General features: G+C 38.1%; 1 protein-coding gene across 2 annotated transcripts in view; it reads right to left on the reverse strand.

Moving 5' to 3' along the window:
- Positions 1-248: 248 nt before the first annotated feature.
- LOC116272770 (polyribonucleotide nucleotidyltransferase 1, mitochondrial) overlaps positions 249-18,538 on the reverse strand; it is a 51,762-nt gene continuing 33,472 nt past the window's right edge. For both annotated transcript variants that reach the window (XM_031661555.1, XM_031661556.1), the window contains exons 17-27: positions 17,987-18,040; positions 12,014-12,120; positions 11,048-11,119; positions 10,892-10,955; positions 9,984-10,067; positions 9,586-9,669; positions 8,278-8,384; positions 8,117-8,172; positions 5,549-5,627; positions 1,811-1,858; positions 249-649 (exon numbers count right to left, since the gene is read on the reverse strand). In XM_031661555.1, coding sequence (XP_031517415.1) covers positions 494-649; positions 1,811-1,858; positions 5,549-5,627; positions 8,117-8,172; positions 8,278-8,384; positions 9,586-9,669; positions 9,984-10,067; positions 10,892-10,955; positions 11,048-11,119; positions 12,014-12,120; positions 17,987-18,040 — 911 coding nt within the window. In that variant the 3' untranslated portion in view covers positions 249-493. The remainder of the gene's footprint in view (positions 650-1,810; positions 1,859-5,548; positions 5,628-8,116; positions 8,173-8,277; positions 8,385-9,585; positions 9,670-9,983; positions 10,068-10,891; positions 10,956-11,047; positions 11,120-12,013; positions 12,121-17,986; positions 18,041-18,538) is intronic.

Here is an 18,538-nt window from a genome sequence, read left to right on the forward strand (position 1 = left end):
TAGTAACTGTTCTGATGAAATAGGCACTGGCTTTGAATATGGCCTGTTCCAATTTGTGAATCATTGCAGGCAAGTAAAGTTGTTACGCAAAGAGGTGAGCCGTAGGATGACTGAGTGTAAACTATCACTATTGTATATAAAGAAGAAAAATAAGATGTAGGAAGAGATCTGTTAGAATAACATATATGACATATTCTAAGTTTTTCATATATTTCAGAATTATAGAAACAAAAGTATGTAATCTTTTCTAAGATACATAAATGACTTACTTTTAACAATAAATATTTTTTGATTTATAATGTAAATAAGATTAAACGAATATGGCTTACTCTTGAATTTAAAAAATGGCACGTGTAAATGAGCATTTTAGTACAAATAATTAGAATGTATTTATATTACATATAAATCTACACAATGGAAGATACTACTAAAATGTTGCTCTACAGCACATCACCCTAGGCAAAATAGAATTCTAGAATTCTCTTTAAAAAAATCACTGAGAATTAGATGATGACTGTGAAATAGCTTCTCCCATTACAATACTATTTCTGTCATTCAAAGTTCTGACCACAGTTGTAGCTGGCGACTGAAGCACTTTACGAGAAAGCCTCATTCTTCCATCGGCTGGATCACGTCCAAAGTATTTCACCTGTGTTAAAGAAACAGATCTTCCTTTAAAGTTACAGCACATTGAGTGACATCTAAATAGACATTTACATTTACATGGTCCAAATAAGGCAATGATTGTTTTTACTTGTTCACTGAAAGCATAGTTCAGTGCTAAGTGGAGGTATACACTTAATATATATAAGTAGTCATTATAAAAAAAGAAAAGAGGCAGGGGCAGTTAGTTGTTCAAACTATGATCTGTCACTGAATTCATCTGTGCCTTTTTATTCTCACCAGGCCAAGTCCTTATACTGGGGGAACAGTCACAGACATAGTGAATGATTCTAGACAAGGGCTTTGTGAGCCTAATTGTGTTATATACTATACAGGATTATACTTAGGTCATTTTGATTTTCACTACTGCTCAAAGGACCGTCACATTAGTATTTATTTGGCTTCACCTTGGAAAATGAAAGCCAGGGGGGAATGCAGAAGGTTTAAAGTTCCTTCTGATATGAAAACAACAACCACAACAACAAAGAAACCAAAAAATCAACCTTATACAGAGATATTATATCTTAGCACTCATCCTGCCCTGGAGGCTACTTGGACAGTAAGACCACAGATTGGGAATAAACCAGAAGCCTCAGTTACTCAGGTCATAGGTATTAGGCATAAGTGAAAGAGAATGTAGTAGAGCCAGAAAAAACAGACTGGCAATGACTTCTTTCATCCACCCAGAAAGGACTATAAAGAAAGGGCCAATTTTGTTATACGAATTCTAGGCCTGAATAACATGGCTCTTACCAAGCTCAAAAACTTGAAGTTTTAAGTAGTGGAGAAACAAAGTCTCACCTCCTCAAAGATGACATTCAAGGATTTCAACAAGTTATCTTATCAGAGTTCTTATGTCAGTCTCCAAATCATGGAGTCTGCACAGCTAACACTGACATACTCATGTATTTTTTAAATGAACTAAGGGTGACTACCATTTTGGCCAAGCTGCAATCTCCTTCAGGGAAAGAATTGTGTCTTAAGTCCTTAATGAGTCTGTTCAAGCAGCTCTAAGATTAAAAATGAAGTACTGCATATAAATAAAAAACATCATAGATGGTGACTCTTCTTTCAACTTTTTGCAAAAAATAATGGAAGCTTCAAGAACAATTTACAACTTTAAGGCTAAAAGGTGGAATACAAGTACCTGAATTTCTTGGCCAACTTCTAATCCTAGGGCAGTAGGATGTTTAATCTGGAAAAAAAAAAACATGCCAATCTATTAGTTGTTGTGCATAATTACGTAGTGTCAACGGAGGTACACATTTTTTTCTCAAGCTTTATTCATTTTTCTGATTAAACAAATCAGTTAGCAGCCGGGTGTGGTGGCTCACGTCTGTAATCCCAGCACTTTGGGAGGCCGAGGCAGGCGGATCAGGAGGGCAGGAGATTGAGACCATACTGGTTAACACGGTGAAACTCCGTCTCTACTAAAAACACAAAAAAATTAGCCAGGCGTGGTGGCGGGCGCCTGTAGTCCCAGCTACTCAGGAGGCTGAGGCAGGAGAATGGCCTGAACCCAGGAGGCAGAGTTTGCAGTGAACCGAGATTGCGCCACTGCACTCTAGCCTGGGTGACAAAGCAAGACTCCGTCTCAAAAAAAAAAAAAAAAAAATCAGTTAGCCAGGCATGGTGGCTCATGGCTGTAATCCCAGCACTTTGGGAGGCAGGGGCGGGCAGATCACTTGAGCTCAGGAGTTTGAAACCAGTCTGACCAACATGGTGAAACCCTATCTCTACTAAAAATACAAAAACTAGCTGGGTGCGGTGGCACACACCTGTACTCCCAGCCACTCGGGAGGCTGAGGCAGGAGAATTGCCTGAATCTGGGAGGCAGAGGTTGCAGTGAGCTGAGATCATGCCACTGCATTCCAGCCTGGGCAACAGAGTGAGACTCTGTCTTAAAAAAAACAATCAGTTAATTATAAGGATTTAAAATACAGATGTATTAAGAACATAAAAATTATCCAAAACAGGCTGGGTACAGTGGCTCACACCTGTAGTCCTAGAACTTTGGGAGGCTGAGGTGGAAGGACTGCTTAAACCAGACTGGGCAACATGAAGAAACCCCATCTCTACAAAAAATCCAAAAAAATTAGCCGGGTGTAGTGGCTTGTGCCTAGGGTCCCAGCCCCTCCAGAGGCTAAGGTGGGAGAATCACTTGAGCCTGGGAGGCTGAGGCTGTAGTGAGCTGTGATCGTGCCACTATACTCTAGCCTGGGTGACAGAGCAAGACCCTGTCTCAAAAACCTCTCAAGTTGTAGATAACTACTGCTAACATTCCAATGAGTATCCCTTCAGATGTCTATTTAGTGTATGTGTAATGCATTTATAAAAATGGACCCGCTGTGCTTATTGTATATCTTAAGGACATCTTTTTTTTTTTTGAGATGGAGTCTCGCTCTGTCATCCTGGCTGCAGTGCCGTGGCATGATCTCTGCTCACTGCAACCTCCTCCTCCCAGGTTCAAGAGTTTCTCCTGCCTCAGCCTCCCAAGTAGCTGGGATTACAGGTGCACGCCACCATGCCCAGCTAATTTTTTGTATGTTTAGTAGAGATGGGGGTTTGCCATGTTGGTCAGACTGGTCTCAAACTCCTGACCTAATGTGATCCGTCCACCTCAGCCTCCCAAAGTGCTGGGCTTACAGGCGTGAGCCACTGCGCCCGGCCCAAAAGCATCTTTTCATATCAGTAAACTAAGCATTACTGTTAAGTTTCAAACTATATAGTTTATTTAAACAATCACCTAAAGACAATAATTTGTTTTAAATTCCAGTGTTGCAAATGTTAATGACTGATGAATATAGGAGAAATATATGAGGGTTTAGTGTATTATTCTTTCAACTTTTTTGTACATTAAAAACTTTTCAAAATAAAAAGGTGAAAAAAAAAATAAGCTGTAGTGTAGCACAGATCATGGATTCACCTACTCTAATTATCCTCTCCAAACAAAATCCTACAATGTCTAGGTCCATAGACATTTACCAAACACCCTCTAAAAAGTTTGTACCAATTCACACCTCCATCAACACTGTATAAAAATGTCCATCTTTTCTCTTCTACACACTGAGAATTTTAAACTATCTGAAAGTTAAAACTGATATATTAATTTCGCTGGCATTTCAAAAATTGCTGTTGATATTAAACATCTTGGTTGGCTTTTTATAAAAATAATTTGTTCATGTTCTTATTTTTCTATTGATACTCATCATTCTTACTGATTTATAAAAGCCCTTTGCAAATTAAGCTTCTGTCCTATGTTATAAGCATTTTTCCTTTAGGTTGCTGATTATCTCTTAACCTTACTGAAATTTTTGCCATATAATTAAAAAATTATGGGGTCAAATTTTATAAATTTATTTACTTTTTTGGCTTTGATATCATGTTGAGGAGTTCTCCAGTACTAATTTTATTAAAATATCCAATTTTCTTCTAGTAAACCCTCCTGCCCCAACAAGATTATCTTTTCCCACCATCTTTTTTAAAACCACATTTAGCTCTTTGATCCAGACAGGATTTTGGTATAAAAATGAGTAGAGATCCTGTTTTAAGATAACCAGCTGTACCAATGTAATTTATTAAATAATCTTTATTCACTGACTAGAATATAACTTCTAGCATATACTATAATCCCGTGTATATTATTTCTGGTCTTTGTTTTCTTGTTGAATGGATTATCTATTTCTGGGTGGGTAATATACTGTTTTATTGTCTATGGCTTTATAATAGACAAGAAAATATATACTATAGTATATATAGTATATACTATAGTATATATACTAAATATACTATATATTTTAATATATGGTACAACAGACCCCCCCCCCCCCTTTTTTTTTTTTTTTTGAGACAGAGTCTCACTCTGTCGCCAGGCTAGAGTGCAGTGGCACAACCTCGGCTCACTGCATCCTCTGCCTCCTGGGTTCAAGCGATTCTCCTTCCTCAGCCTCCCGAGTAGTTGGGACTGCAGGTGCACGCCACCATGCCCAGCTAATTTTTGTATTTTTAGTAAAGACTGGGTTTCACCATGTTGGTCAGGATGGTCGCCATCTCTTGACCTTGTGATCCACCCACCTTGGCCTTCAAAGTGCTGGGATTACAGGCGTGAGCCACCACACCTGGCCAACAGACACTCTTATTACTCCCCTGATCCCACTGTTTTCTAGAGTTGTCTTAGAGTTTTTATTTACTAGATGTATGAACTACAACAAAGATTCCATTTCAAAATATTCCGAGAATTATCTAGTCATAATTGGTTGGTCAGTAGAAAATTGGGAAACCAGCTATACATAGGTATTTTTAGTAACTGCTAGCTCTAGATGCTGTTCTCCTTCAAAACCGTCAGTGTTTCTATTCCATCATGGAAAGAAAAATATTTGGTGTTTATTTATTTATTTACTTATTTTATTTATTTCTTTTATTTTTGAGACGGAGTCTCGCTCTATTGCCCAGGCTGGAGCGCAGTGGCACGATCTCCACTCACTGCAACCTCCACCTCCCAGGTTCAAACAATTATCTGCCTCAGCCTCCCAAGTAGCTGGGATTACAGGTGCCCACCACCATGCCCAGCTGGTTTTTGTATTTTTAGTAGAGAAGGGGTTTCACCATCTTGGCCAGGCTGGTCTTGAACTCCTGACCTCGTGATCCACCCACCTCGGCCTCCCAAAGTGCTGGGATTACAGACGTGAGTCACTCTACCCAGCGAATTTTTATTTATGCTAAACAATGTAAAACTTTTTGCCAGCAGCATCTCTGCCACTTTTGTTTTCTCTGTTTAGGCTAGTAGTAGGCAAAGTGTATAATTCTTACCAACCTAAGTAATTTCAATACGGTATTTTAAGGTGTTTTAAGGAAGTCATAAAAATAGTAACATCTATCTTTTTACCTTTCGTTGATCAAGTTGTGTGTTATGAAGCAGTACCGCAGTCATATTTGGATATAATTTTACCATTACACCAGTATCTCTACAAAAAATAAATAATAAGCCTGGTTAAACCAATAAGTACCTGTATATCCATTGACAAATAAAACATTATGCTTTCATAAGAGAAAAAAGTAAAAAACAAAAAGAAACCCATTCTATCACGTTTTTAGAACTATAAAAAGTATACTTTTCAACTGAAAATATGCCCTATAAATAAATATGTGTGAATCAAAGAATGAAGAAAAGATAAAGAAAAAACACGCAATAAAAAAGCTTTTAGAGCCAGGCACGGTGGCTCACACCTGTAATCCCAGCACTTTGGGAGGCCAATGCGGCCAGATCACCAGGTCAGGAGATCAAGACCATCCTGGCCAACATGGTGAAACCCCGTCTCTACTAAAAATACAAAAATTAGCTGGGCGTGGTGGCGCATGCCTGTAATCCCAGCTACTCAGGAGGGTGAGGCAGGAGAACTGTTTGAACCTGAGCGGTGGAAGTTGCAGTGAGCTGAGATCGTGCCACTGTACTCCAGCGTGGTAACAAAGCGAGACTCTGTCTCAATAAAAAAAGCTTTTAGAATATATATTCTTCTGTATTTCTCTTCATAATTGCCAAAAACATTTTTTTTTTTTTTTTGGTCACCCAGGCTGGAGTGCAGTGGTGGCATCTGGGCTCACTGCAACCTCTGCCTCCCAGGTTCAAGTCATTCTCATGCCTCAGCCTCCCAAGCAGCTGGAATTACAGGCATGTGCCACCATGACCAGCTAATTTATGTTTTTTTAGTAGAGATGGGGTTTCATGAAGTTGGCCAGGCTAGTCTTGATTTTCCAAAAATTTTCGAAATGACATTAAATATTTTAAACACAGTATAGAATATCATATCATTAACCTATAAGATAAGGATTTAAGGAAGCCATCTTCCTTAAGGTAAAATGGGATACTTATTTCATTAAAAAATTAATCTTCCCTTTTTCTCTAGTCTATGAAAATAAGCCATCCCATTTCTTATTTTTCACCTGCAATATTAAACAAATTATCTGATTGCTTATTTCAAATAGCTTTGAACATTTTTTGCTACATTTGATAATATTTTTTCTTAAAAAAGGGATTTTCTGATCCTAAAAATACAATCTCTTTTAGCTGGTCAAAAAAAAAAATCCTTTGAGATTGAAATCGGCTTTTTTTTTTTTTTTTTTTTTTTTTGAGATGGAGTCTCGCTCTGTCGCCCAGGCTGGAGTGCAATGGTGTGATCTCATCTCCCTGCAACCTCTGCCTGCTGGGTTCAAGCGATTCTTCTGCCTCAGCCTCCTGAGTAGCAGGGATTACAGGCATGCACCACCACGCCTGGCTAATTTTTGTAGTTTTAGTAGAAATGGGGTTTCACTATGTTGGTCAGGCTGGTCTCGAACCCCTGACTTTGTGATCTGCCTGCCTCGGCCTCCCAAAGTGCTGGGATTACAGACGTGAGCCATGGTGCCTGGCTGAAACTGGCATTTAAAAATATGTGCCAATTGGCCGGGCGCGGTGGCTCAAGCCTGTAATCCCAGCACTTTGGGAGGCCGAGACGGGCGGATCACGAGGTCAGGAGATCGAGACCATCCTGGCTGACACGGTGAAACCCCGTCTCTACTAAAAAATACGAAAACTTAGCCGGGCGAGGTGGCGGGTGCCTGTAGTCCCAGCTACTCGGGAGGCTGAGGCAGGAGAATGGCGTAAACCCGGGAGGTGGAGCTTGCAGTGAGCTGAGATCCGGCCACTGCACTCCAGCCTGGGTGACAGAGCGAGACTCTGTCTCAAAAAAAAAAAAAAATGTGCCAATTAAGCATTCAGACTATGTTTAAAATAAGTCATCAAAAAAAAAAAAAAAGAAAAGAAAAGAAAAAGGAAACAACGAAATATTGATAGGTCTATTTTGGGCCTATTTAATATTTATTGGGAAAATTAATTTGGGGTTTCACCAATTACTAGTAGAAAATTCGGTTAAAGAATTCAGTTAGGAGAACCTACCATAATTAGAACCACAGAACTGTTACTGAAATTTTATAAAATGATATAGAAAATAAAATATACTATACCTTAAAAAGTAATGATTATACGGCAATTGGCATGTAATCTAAACACCTTATGATTTCAAAGTAAATAAAGTAAATGTAAAACTAAATTGGGATTATAATAGAAATCTGTTAAAAACCAACACAGGGCTGGGCACGGTGGCTCATGCCTGTAATCCTGGCACTTTGGGAGTCTGAGGCGGGAGGAGGGCTTGAGGCCAGGAGTTTAAGATCAACCTGGGCAACATAGTGAGACCATGTCTTTACAAAAAATTAAAAAATCAGCCACGTGTGGTGGAGTGTGCTTACAGTCCTAAATACTCAGGAGGCTGAGGTGGGAGAATTGCTTGATCCCAGAAGTTTAAGGCAGCTGTGAGGTACTATGGCACCACTGCATCCCACTGTGGGTGGCAGGGTGAGACCCTGGCTCTAAAGAAATAACGGAAAAAGCTCAGCATAGTATATTACTTGATATTACCTGATTTCAGTTATTGTGGCGGTATACACTGCTCCAAATTCTAATTGCTGCTCCTGCTGTAAGTGCAAAATAAGCCATAAGATTCATAAAGAAAATATCAACAAAAAGTAGAAAAAACAAATATATCTATATGATACGTAATTAATATGATCTATACTTACATCATCCTTGCAGATTTCAGTAATGAAGTCTCTTGCCTCATGCATAGCACTGGGTGTTGGTGCAAATACAGAAAACGTTTCTTCATCCACCTGACTAATAGTTACACCTTTTAAAAACATAATTTAACATATTAAAGTTAACTTGGCTGGGCATGGCGGATCACATTTGTAATCCCAGCACTCTAGGGGGCTGAGGTGGGAGGATCACTTGAGCCCAGGTGTTCAAGGCCAGTCTGGGCAACATAGGGAGAGCCTGTTACTACAAAGAAATAAATGAAAAAAATTAGCTGGACATGTTAGCATGTGCCCAACTACTTGGGAATTACAGTCGGAAGGATCCCTTGAGCCCAGGGGTAAGGCTGGAGTGAGCAGTGATTGTGTATTGCACTCCAGTCTGGGTGACAGAGCAAGATTCCGTCTCAAAAAAAAAAAAAGTTAACTTGCTAATTCCAGTGGAAACTAGTCTTAAAAATAGATGTGAGAACAGGAGGGACCTGTTAGTAGCTGGGTGGAGTTATGCCGTATTTAATCATTACTTTAGGAATGAAGGAATTCATTCATAAACAAATATACTCTGCATACGTGTTAGGTACCTGGCATTATACTAGGTAGGCCCTGGGGATACAATGGGGAGCCAATACGCTTGATTTCTTGAAGTTCACCATCTGGTGAAATCAAATATATCTATACAAATTTTGGAGAGTCTGGTTCTGCTCTCTTAATTACGAGTAGAAACAATAATAGAACCCTTTCCTCGCCTTTTTTTCTTTATCCTGCTTACTCTTAGGAGGGGTGAATAAATGAATAAGGGACAAAATCACATCAGTTTCTCAATGTTAGCAAATGGCTAAGGTGACGCTGCTTCTCACTCTCCTGCAATAACCTCAAACCTTGAAGTACTAGGTAATTCAAACATTGCTTCAGGAAAAATAAATTAAAGCATACTGTTTTTATATATACTCTTTAAATAAAAGAGTATAAATAAAACTAAGTGAAAGTAGCAGAATAAAAAGAAATAACTGTAATAATTCCTCTAAAGTTAAAAACTAAAAATTATTCTAGATGTTCAACTATAAAATGTTACAAAAAAGTCCTGATGAATTCTTGGCTATCCTTCTTGAATACAGTTAAGAATGACCATTTGCTAATTTATTAATACTCAGTCAAGACATGTCATATCCTTTTCTCCTGGTCTTTCTCTCATTTCTCCAATAAATATATATTTAAAGCAACATACTAGAGATGAAATAGCAAACTTAAATGGTCTAGCATTTAATTAAAAAACCCCAAACTTCATACAACTCTTACCTGTTTCAGCCTGAAGTTTTTTTAAGTTATATCCACCTGGTCCAACAAATTTTGCTCGTTTTGATAATGGAACCTGAACAGTTTCTGGAATGTAATACAGACAAATATATAAACAATTCAACTACATACATGAACCTAAAACATGCCATGGTCACTTGGGATTTTTTTTTTTTTACCTAGACACATGTAAAAATATTTTACTATAAAACAGAAAAGTAGATGATTAAAATTACTGAAAACTGTTAAAGAATATGCCCTAAAATTTAAAGCATTTTAACTATAAAAGCATTTAAAATATTTTTGTTTTGTGTATCGGGTAAAAACAATTTAAAAGTAGTAATATTCGTTCATATATTAATGTTTATCTTACAAGGATCACCAAAATTTTAATGTATTACCTACAACAGGTCCATTTTCTTTTCTAGATGCTCGAGGTTTTGAAATAGTTTTGTTCATGATCTGTAATATCTCCTTTTTTGCCACTAGAAGAGAAAAACACAAAAGTTATAACTACATAAAACAAATATGATCTGAAATAGCTGCACTCTTAGTTTTTACGGTATACCATCTAAACCCTGTGGCTTAAAATTTGAAACTCTCCACATCCCTATTATCTTGAAAATTCACTCATATTCTCTTCTCCATAAATCCTATTTTAAAGAGAGCTGCTTAATCTGTAAAAATTGAAATTCCACTGGTAACCCACTTTGGTGTTTATTCATGTGTTCCAAAAACTTAAGTTCTTCTTCTTTCTTTAAAATAGATATGGGATCTCACTATGTTGCCCAGGCTGGTTTTAAACTCCTGGGGCTCAAGCAATCTTCCTGCCTTGGCCTCCCAAAGTGCTAGGATGAGCCACCATGCCATGCCTGGCTACTTAGTACTTCTTTTTTTTGAGATAGTTTCCCCCTGTCACCCAGGCTGGAGTGCAATGGCATGATCTCAGCTCACTGTAACCTCTGCCTCCTGGGCTCAAGCGATTCTCCTGTCTCAGCCTCCTGAGTAGCTGGGATTACAGGTATGCGTCACCATGCCTGGCTAATTTTTGTACTTTTAGTAGAGACAGGGTTTCACCATGTTGGCCAGTCTGGTCTCGAACTCCTGACCTGAAGTGATCCGCCTACCTCGGCCTCTCAAACTGCTGGGATTACAGACGTGAGCCACTGCACCTGGCCAGTACTTCTTGATTTAAGTTTTATGAAATTCCACTTTTTAAAGCAATATTTTATAATAAGCCTAATGAGAACTGTAGTTCCCATTAGCAAAGTGGGAAAGAATGAAAGGAGAATCAAGCATACTAGCTCACCTGAAGCTTGTTGAATAGCCTCCATTACAATTTTTATTGGTATTCCAGGTAATTTAATATCAGCCTAATATGGAAAAGTCAAACAATTATATAAACATTGACTCATGGCATTATTTAAATGTTACAAAAATGAAACAAAATGGGTTTTAAAAATACCTGTAATGCAGTTATTCCTTTATTAGTGCCAGCTATTTTGAAGTCCATGTCACCATTGTAATCTTCAATTCCCTTCAGGAATTTAAAAAGTTGTGACATAGTTTTAAACAAAAACAAAAGTCAACATATTCATTATAGAAACATTTCAAAAAAACAGCTTTAGAAGTAAACCATATCCTAAGTCCAAACACAAAGCAATGTTTTCTACATTAACTACCGCTTCCAATTCGTGACTTTTTAAGTTACAATTATTTTCACCAGAAACATCATTTTATTTTTAGATCATTCCTTTCTCTCATAAATGTGTAAGAATGAATTTATGATTATCCTAAAGTGAGCCACTATGAATACTTACACTGTGTAAGTATTACTGCAATACTTAAGGGTAAGGATTACAATTTTTTTAAAGTAATCATTTTCTTTTATTTTATTTTGTTATATTTATTTTGAGACAGAGTCGTGCTCTGTTGCCCAGGCTGGAGTGCAGTGGCACGATCTTGGCTTACTGCAACCTCTGCCTCCTGGGTTCAAACAATTCTGCCTCAGCCTGCCAAGTAGCTGGGATTACAGGTGTGTGCCACCCTGCCCGGGCTAATTTTTGTATTTTTAGTAGAGACGGAGTTTTGCCACATTAGCCAGACTGGTCTTGAACTCCCGACTTCCCAAAGCGCTGGGATTACAGGCATGAATCACCATGCCTGGCCTATTACTATTAATATAATACCTATTTTAAATTCATATCCTCTAAGATACAAGGTGAACACGCAGAGGAGGAAGGGAAGAACAAGTACCTGTTCTTCAAATACTAGCATTCTTCTGAGCATATGCTATGTGAAAAGTACATATAGTCTTCACCATTATAAGTACATATAGTCTACACCATTATTTGATTTGTTTTTATCTTTTAATTTTTATTTATTTATTTTTTAGTCTTCATTAAGTATTTGAAACCGGGAATATACTTGCCAGAATATCTGTCAGCAAACGATAATCTTCTATTTCACCCTTCTCAGGATCAGTTTTGGTGACCAATCCTATTGCTACGCCTGCGACAGCAGATGAAATTGGAACCCCTATAATTAGGAAAAAGAACTTCTGTGGCTAATGTGTACATGAGCTTAAAACATATATTTATCTATCAATTTTTTTTTTTTTTTTCCGAGAGGGAGTCTCGCTCTGTTGCCCAGACTGGAGTGCAGTGGCATGATCATGGCTCACTGCAGCCTCTGCCTCCCGGGTTCAAGCGATCCTCCCACCTCAGCCTCCCGAGTAGCTGGGATTACAGGCGCCCGCCAACATGCCTGCCTAATTTGCTTGTATTTTTAGTAGAGATGGGGTTTCAACCATGTTGGCCCTGTTGGTCTTGAACTCCTGACCTCAGGTGATCTGCCAGCCTCGGCTTCCCAAAGTGCTGGGATTACAAGTGTGAGCCACCGTGCCCAGCAGACATTTTATTTATTTATTTATTTATTTATTTATTTTTGAGACAGAGTCTGGCTCTGTCGCCCAGGCTGGGGTGCAGTGGCGCCATCTCAGCTCACTGCAAGCTCTGCCTCCTGGGTTCACGCCATTCTGCTGCCTCAGCCTCCTGAGTAGCTGGGACTACAGGCACCCACCACCATGCCTGGCTAATTTTTTCGTATTTTTAGTAGAGACAGGGTTTCATCGTGTTAACCAGGATGTTCTCAATCTCCTGACCTTGTGATCCGCCCGCCTCGGCCTCCCAAAGTGCTGGGATTACAGACGTGAGCCTCTGTGCTCGGTCCAGACATTTATTTTTAATGTAAATGGATATTGTTATCTAAATTGACAATCACCGAAGCTGAGTTGGAAAAGTCTTAAGAGGTCATTTGACTACTTCATTTGTTTTTGAACATATAATAAAGTTCCCTAAAACAATGTAAACAAGTACTATATCCAGCAAAAACTTCTCTAACAATAGCAAACTTTATAACTTTTAAATTATCCATTGCTCTGCTTTTTGGTTTCAGGTGTCTTATTTTCTTTTTGTTGGAAAGTAAGCATCTATTTGGTAAATTCTTCCAGTTTGAACCCCTCAGTTTACCCCCCCCATGGCAGCTAACATTAGTGTATCCTCCTAGAAAATTTCTGTGCACAAGTATAAATGTAAATATAATCTTTTGTTTTCTTTACTCATGGTGGCAGACCCTATGCATTTACTGTTTTGCACCTTGCCTTTTTCACTTAATAACATGTCTTGGATAGTGACACATACCACCACACAAAGCTCTACTTTATTCCTTTGAATAGTTGCATAGTACTCCCTATATGTTTTATAAGTCACACACAGAAGTGCGATTGCTGAGTCAAAAGGTATGTGCATTTACGTTTGTTACACTGTCAAACTGCCTTCTAAAGACATAGCATTTTAAACTTTTTCCAGTGGTATAAGAAGGTACATGCTACTCTATATTCTTATTAATTCTTGTCAAATCTTTTGATTTTTCTCAATTTAAAGGGTAAAAAATGGTTATTTTAAATCTGACTCGTTTTCTATGACTGAGGTTGAAAACTATTTCATGTTCATAAACCTATTTATGTCTTATTTTGAGAACTCCCTGTTCATGACCTTCAACATTTTTCTACTTGGTTGCCAGTCTTTTTATTATTGATCTTTTTTCAATATGGACAGATCTTTATTAAAATGTAAAGATAAAATATTATGTTTAATAACATATAAATATAAAATATTTTATTTCCTAGTTAGTTGACTTTGCTTATGGTCATTAGTTTTCCGTGTAGAATTTTTAGTTTATGTAATCATGGTTCCTGGGTTTTGCTTAGATTTTGATAAAACCTACCATCTTTCATTTGTTTAAGTTTTGATCACTTGGAATTTACTTTGGTGTAAAGGAGTGTGTATCTCATTTCATTTTCTCTAAGCAACCTCATCTATACTTATGGTTTTAACCACCATCTATAATGTTGATGACTTAAAAATCTATCCCTTCTGCCCAGCTCTCTGTGCCAAACCCTGGACCTGTATTAGTAAACTGCTTGTCAGACATCTCCAGCTAAATGTACCCAAAGCACCTTAAATATATATTCAAAATTGAGCCAGGCCCAGTGGCTCACGCTTGTAATCTGAACGCTTTGGTAGGCCGAGATGGGAGGATCACTTGAACTCAGGAATTTGAGAACTGCCTGGGCAACATAGTGAGACCTCATCTCTATAAATAATAATAATAATAATAATAATAATAATGATGAAAGAAATACGTATCTGTTCAAAATTGAATCACTATCAAAAAATCGTTTACCTCCTGCATTCTTTGGTTTAAAGTAACTAAGACACTCACGCCAGAATCAACATTTCTTTCATTTCCTATATCCCATCAAGTCACAAAGATCTGTTTAATTTTTTAGAAAGCTGTCCTTTACCCTAAATATTAAAATACCTATTGCTACTTTTTAGTCTGAGTCCATATCATTTCTTGACCTGGCAACAAGCTCCCTGTCTGGCTTCCCAGATTTTAGTTTCTCTCTTTACTTCTTAGTCTCTGCCATCTCATTCCCCAGGGCTATTCATCACTTAAGCTGGGAAAAACTATTTGGAAAAAACAAAAGCAGATTCAAATCATGCCACTGTTTTCCATAAAATCCTTCAAGTTCCTCACTGACTGCTTTCAGGAAATGTTTGTACATATTCTGAGGTCAAATAAATTTGGAAAAATATTACATGTCCTATTCCTAGAGAGTCAGTATTAGAATTAGCTTATTAAAGTCTATTTAACCCACATTAAACAAACCTGCTTAACCCTGCTGAAACTTACTTTAGAACAGGATAAACTTTTTCATGGTGTACAATAATCAATGTCCTGTGGAACACTATTCCATGGAATACTGAATTGGAAAAATGCTGGCTTTAAGTTCAAACTCCTTAGCATAACAATGACCTTCAACATATGATTCTACTTTATTACCTTAACACCTCTTTCGAGGGCATTCCTGAAACACACTACACTGTTTCATAATTTCTTAACTTTGCACATGCTGGTCCCTTCATGTGAAATACAGGCCCTGCTCCTGATATGCCCAGTCAACAACTACTCAGCCTTTAAAATCAAATGAAGTGTAGTAGTCTCTCTAAGCCAATTATGCTCAGCCTAGTTCATCAATCACCCTGTATGCCTCATACATATTTGTATTATTACCTCTTCGATCTATTAGTATCTTTTTGTTTGTTTTCAAACCTTTAAGCTTTTTCAAAACCTGGGTACAATTTGTATCCCCGGGCCCAGGGCATAGGACAGTGCCTGACTTAGAGCAGGGCAAGCCCTTTTCAAGCAATTCAAAATCATATTTGAATTGAACTGTATACCCTGTATTGGCCCATCCCACAGGACTTGACATTCATTCTTATCAAATTTAACTTTTTTGAGGTTTTTGGCTTTATCGCTTCACATTTAATTTTTAAACTATTAAGCTCCATATTTTTTTATCCTGCTCAATTTTGTCATTTAACAAATCAGTCACTCATTCCTTTTAATCAGTATCCTTTTTATTGGCAGGCCAGTGTTCTCAGTCAAGTCAACATTGAAAGAGACACGGCTGAAACAAGCATCCTCAAGTCTTCAACCTGAGATCCTCCTCTGACCTGCTGATCACATTAAGCAGTCCCTTTGCTCATCCCTTAGCCAGTATGAATGGTGCACCTATTATCTAGTCTAAATTTCTGCATCATTTACACAAGGTATCATAAAGATATCATAAGCCATAAAGCTGAATTACAGATACATCACACCAACAGCAATACCCTCTACTGCAAATCCAGTAATTTCTTCAAAACAGAAAGTGAATTAAATAACTATGGCATGACTTGTTTTGGAGAAGTCTCTTCTGGCTTCTTTCTGTAGTCCGTTTCCTTTCTTTCTTTCTTTTTTTTTTTTTTGAGACAGAGTCACTCTGTCACCCAGGTTGGAGTGCAGTGGCATCATCTCAGCTCACTGCACCCTCTGCCTCCTGGGTTCAAGTGATTCTCTTGACTCAGCCTCCCAAGTAGCTGGGATTATAGGCGTGGGCCACCACACTCAGCTAATTCTTGTATTTTTAGTAGAGACAGGGTTTCACTATGTTGGCCAGGTGGGCCTCAAACTCCTGACCTCAAGTGATCCACCTGACTCAGGCTCCCAAAGTGCTGGGATTACAGGCATGAGCCACCATGCCTGGCCCATTTCCTTTCTAAACTACTTACAAACCATTCTTTTTATAACTTAAGAGTCTTGTTGAGGGTCACAGTCAAGTTCATCGTGTTATACTTTATAGAAAATACTTTTCTTCTCTTCCAATAATTACATTTTCTGTCCTTGGGATACCAGTCTCCATGATTTCTCAATGCCTGCCATCATACTTCAGTAATCTAATCCTGAAGTTCTCATCATAATCGAGGATGAGTTTTTGTCTAGACCAAAAGATCTGAATTCATATAAAAATGGCAGGTAAAGACTCTCCTATGATGTCATCTTTTATTTTTCAGTTTACCTTTTTCAAGATTTGTTCAGTGTTTTCCAATATGAGATTTGGAATGGAAACACAAGTGCCATGAAGACGAAGACTGTTTTGTTCATCACCATGTCCTAAGAACTTAGATCAGTGCTTGGCACATAGGTGCCACAAAGTAAAGATTTGTAGAGTGAAAGACTGAAGATGAAAAGAGTAGCAGCAGTATTTTACCAGCTACCTTAAACATCAGATTATGTTTTCCTTTATTGAATAAATTAGAAAAGTGCCTTTAGCATTTTTTGCTTTGGCCTGTTTTTAATTTTTCTAGATAATATTACTATATATTCACACCATGTTTTCATTTTATCCTCTGTTACGGCCCTCCTTTCTATCTTTCATGCCAGTACTGTAAATGTATGAACTTATCAGAGAACTCCTGTGGCCTCTTTAGTGTCTTTAGGTTCCTTCTCTCTTTCTTCTTGAATAGCAGCATTGACGACAGTTTGGCACGAATTGGTTTTAAGAATCTCCTAGCAGCCAGGCGCTGTGGCTCACGCCTGTAATCCCAGCACTTTGGGAGGGCAAGGTGGGTGGATCACGAGGTCAGGAGTTCGAGACCAGCCTGGCCAATATGGTGAAACCCCATCTCTACTAAAAATATAAAAATTAGCCAAGCGTGGTAGCACATGCCTGTAATCCCAGCTACTCAGGAGGCTGAGGCAGAAGAATCACTTGAACCCAGGAGGCAGAGGTTGCAGTGAGCAGAGATTGCACCACTGCATTCCAGCCTGGGCAACAGAGCGAGACTCTGTCTCAGAAGGCAAAAAAAACCAAACAAACAAACAAAAAAAACACCTCCAAGCATAATGCGTTCCTTTTTGGCGTTTCAGACCTGGGGATTATAATGAACCATTTGTAGTCCGCCTTCCTAAAATTGTGTGTACATGCCTGAGTGGCATTGTTCTCTTGGCTTGTATAAATTGACTGAAAGAATACAGTTGCTTTCTCTTATGAGTCCTAATAGTACTTACTAAGCAAAACTTCCTTGGTGATTGGAATCAATTCTGGAGCTCTCTACCTTTTGGAAGGAAATAAAGTTTACTAGGTCACCAATGCAAATAAAAATTTTTCAGTGTACTGCTTTTAGCTAAAAATAAGAATTCCAGCAGATATCTGGATATCTGAAGCTCTACTTTTCAACCATCTTGCTCTGGCTTGATTTGGTCATCTGTAATCTGACTTTGAGTTTTACTAAAACCCAAATTTAAAGAAATCTTATATTTTATACTAACAGGTGTGTATAAAAGGTTAGCATGTTTTTTTTTTTTAATCTTTTTTGTAGAGATGGGGTCTTGCTATGTTGCCCAGGCTGGTCTTCAACTCCTGGCCTCAAGTGAGCCTCCTGCCTTGGCCTCCCAAAGTGTTGGGATTACAGGCATGAGCAGTATCAGCAGTTCTGAGACATAATTCTTTTACCTGAATCCATTAATGCTAAACTTCCGCCACATGCAGATGCCATAGAAGACGACCCTATAGAAAAAAAAATACTTGCTTTATATTATACTGATTTTTTTAAATGTAGCAAAGTATTACTAGTGGTTATTTCCTTATAAATATTCAATTACAATACAAATATTCAATAGTCTCTTTTTTTTAAAAGCACCTAAGGCAAGTTCTTTTAAGCTATAAACTATGGGGCTGCATGATCCAATATGGTAGCCATTAGCCATAAGTGGTGACTTAAAGTTTAATCAATTAAAATAAATTTAATTCTTCAACTAGATAGCACAGAGAAAGAGGATTTCTATCATCACAAAAAGTTTTATTTTATTATTATTTTTTGAGATGGAGTCTCAGCTTGTCACCACACCCAGCTAATTTTTTGTATTTTTAGTAGAGACAGGGTTTCACCATGTTAGACCCTCGGAACCTTGTGATCCGCCCGCCTCGGCCTCCCACAGTGCTGGGATTACAGGTGTGAGCCACCACACCCAGCCCATCACATAAAGTTCTATTGCACAGTATTGC

This window comes from Papio anubis, unplaced genomic scaffold, assembly GCF_008728515.1.
Source record: "Papio anubis isolate 15944 unplaced genomic scaffold, Panubis1.0 scaffold188, whole genome shotgun sequence".
Lineage (NCBI taxonomy): Eukaryota > Metazoa > Chordata > Mammalia > Primates > Cercopithecidae > Papio > Papio anubis.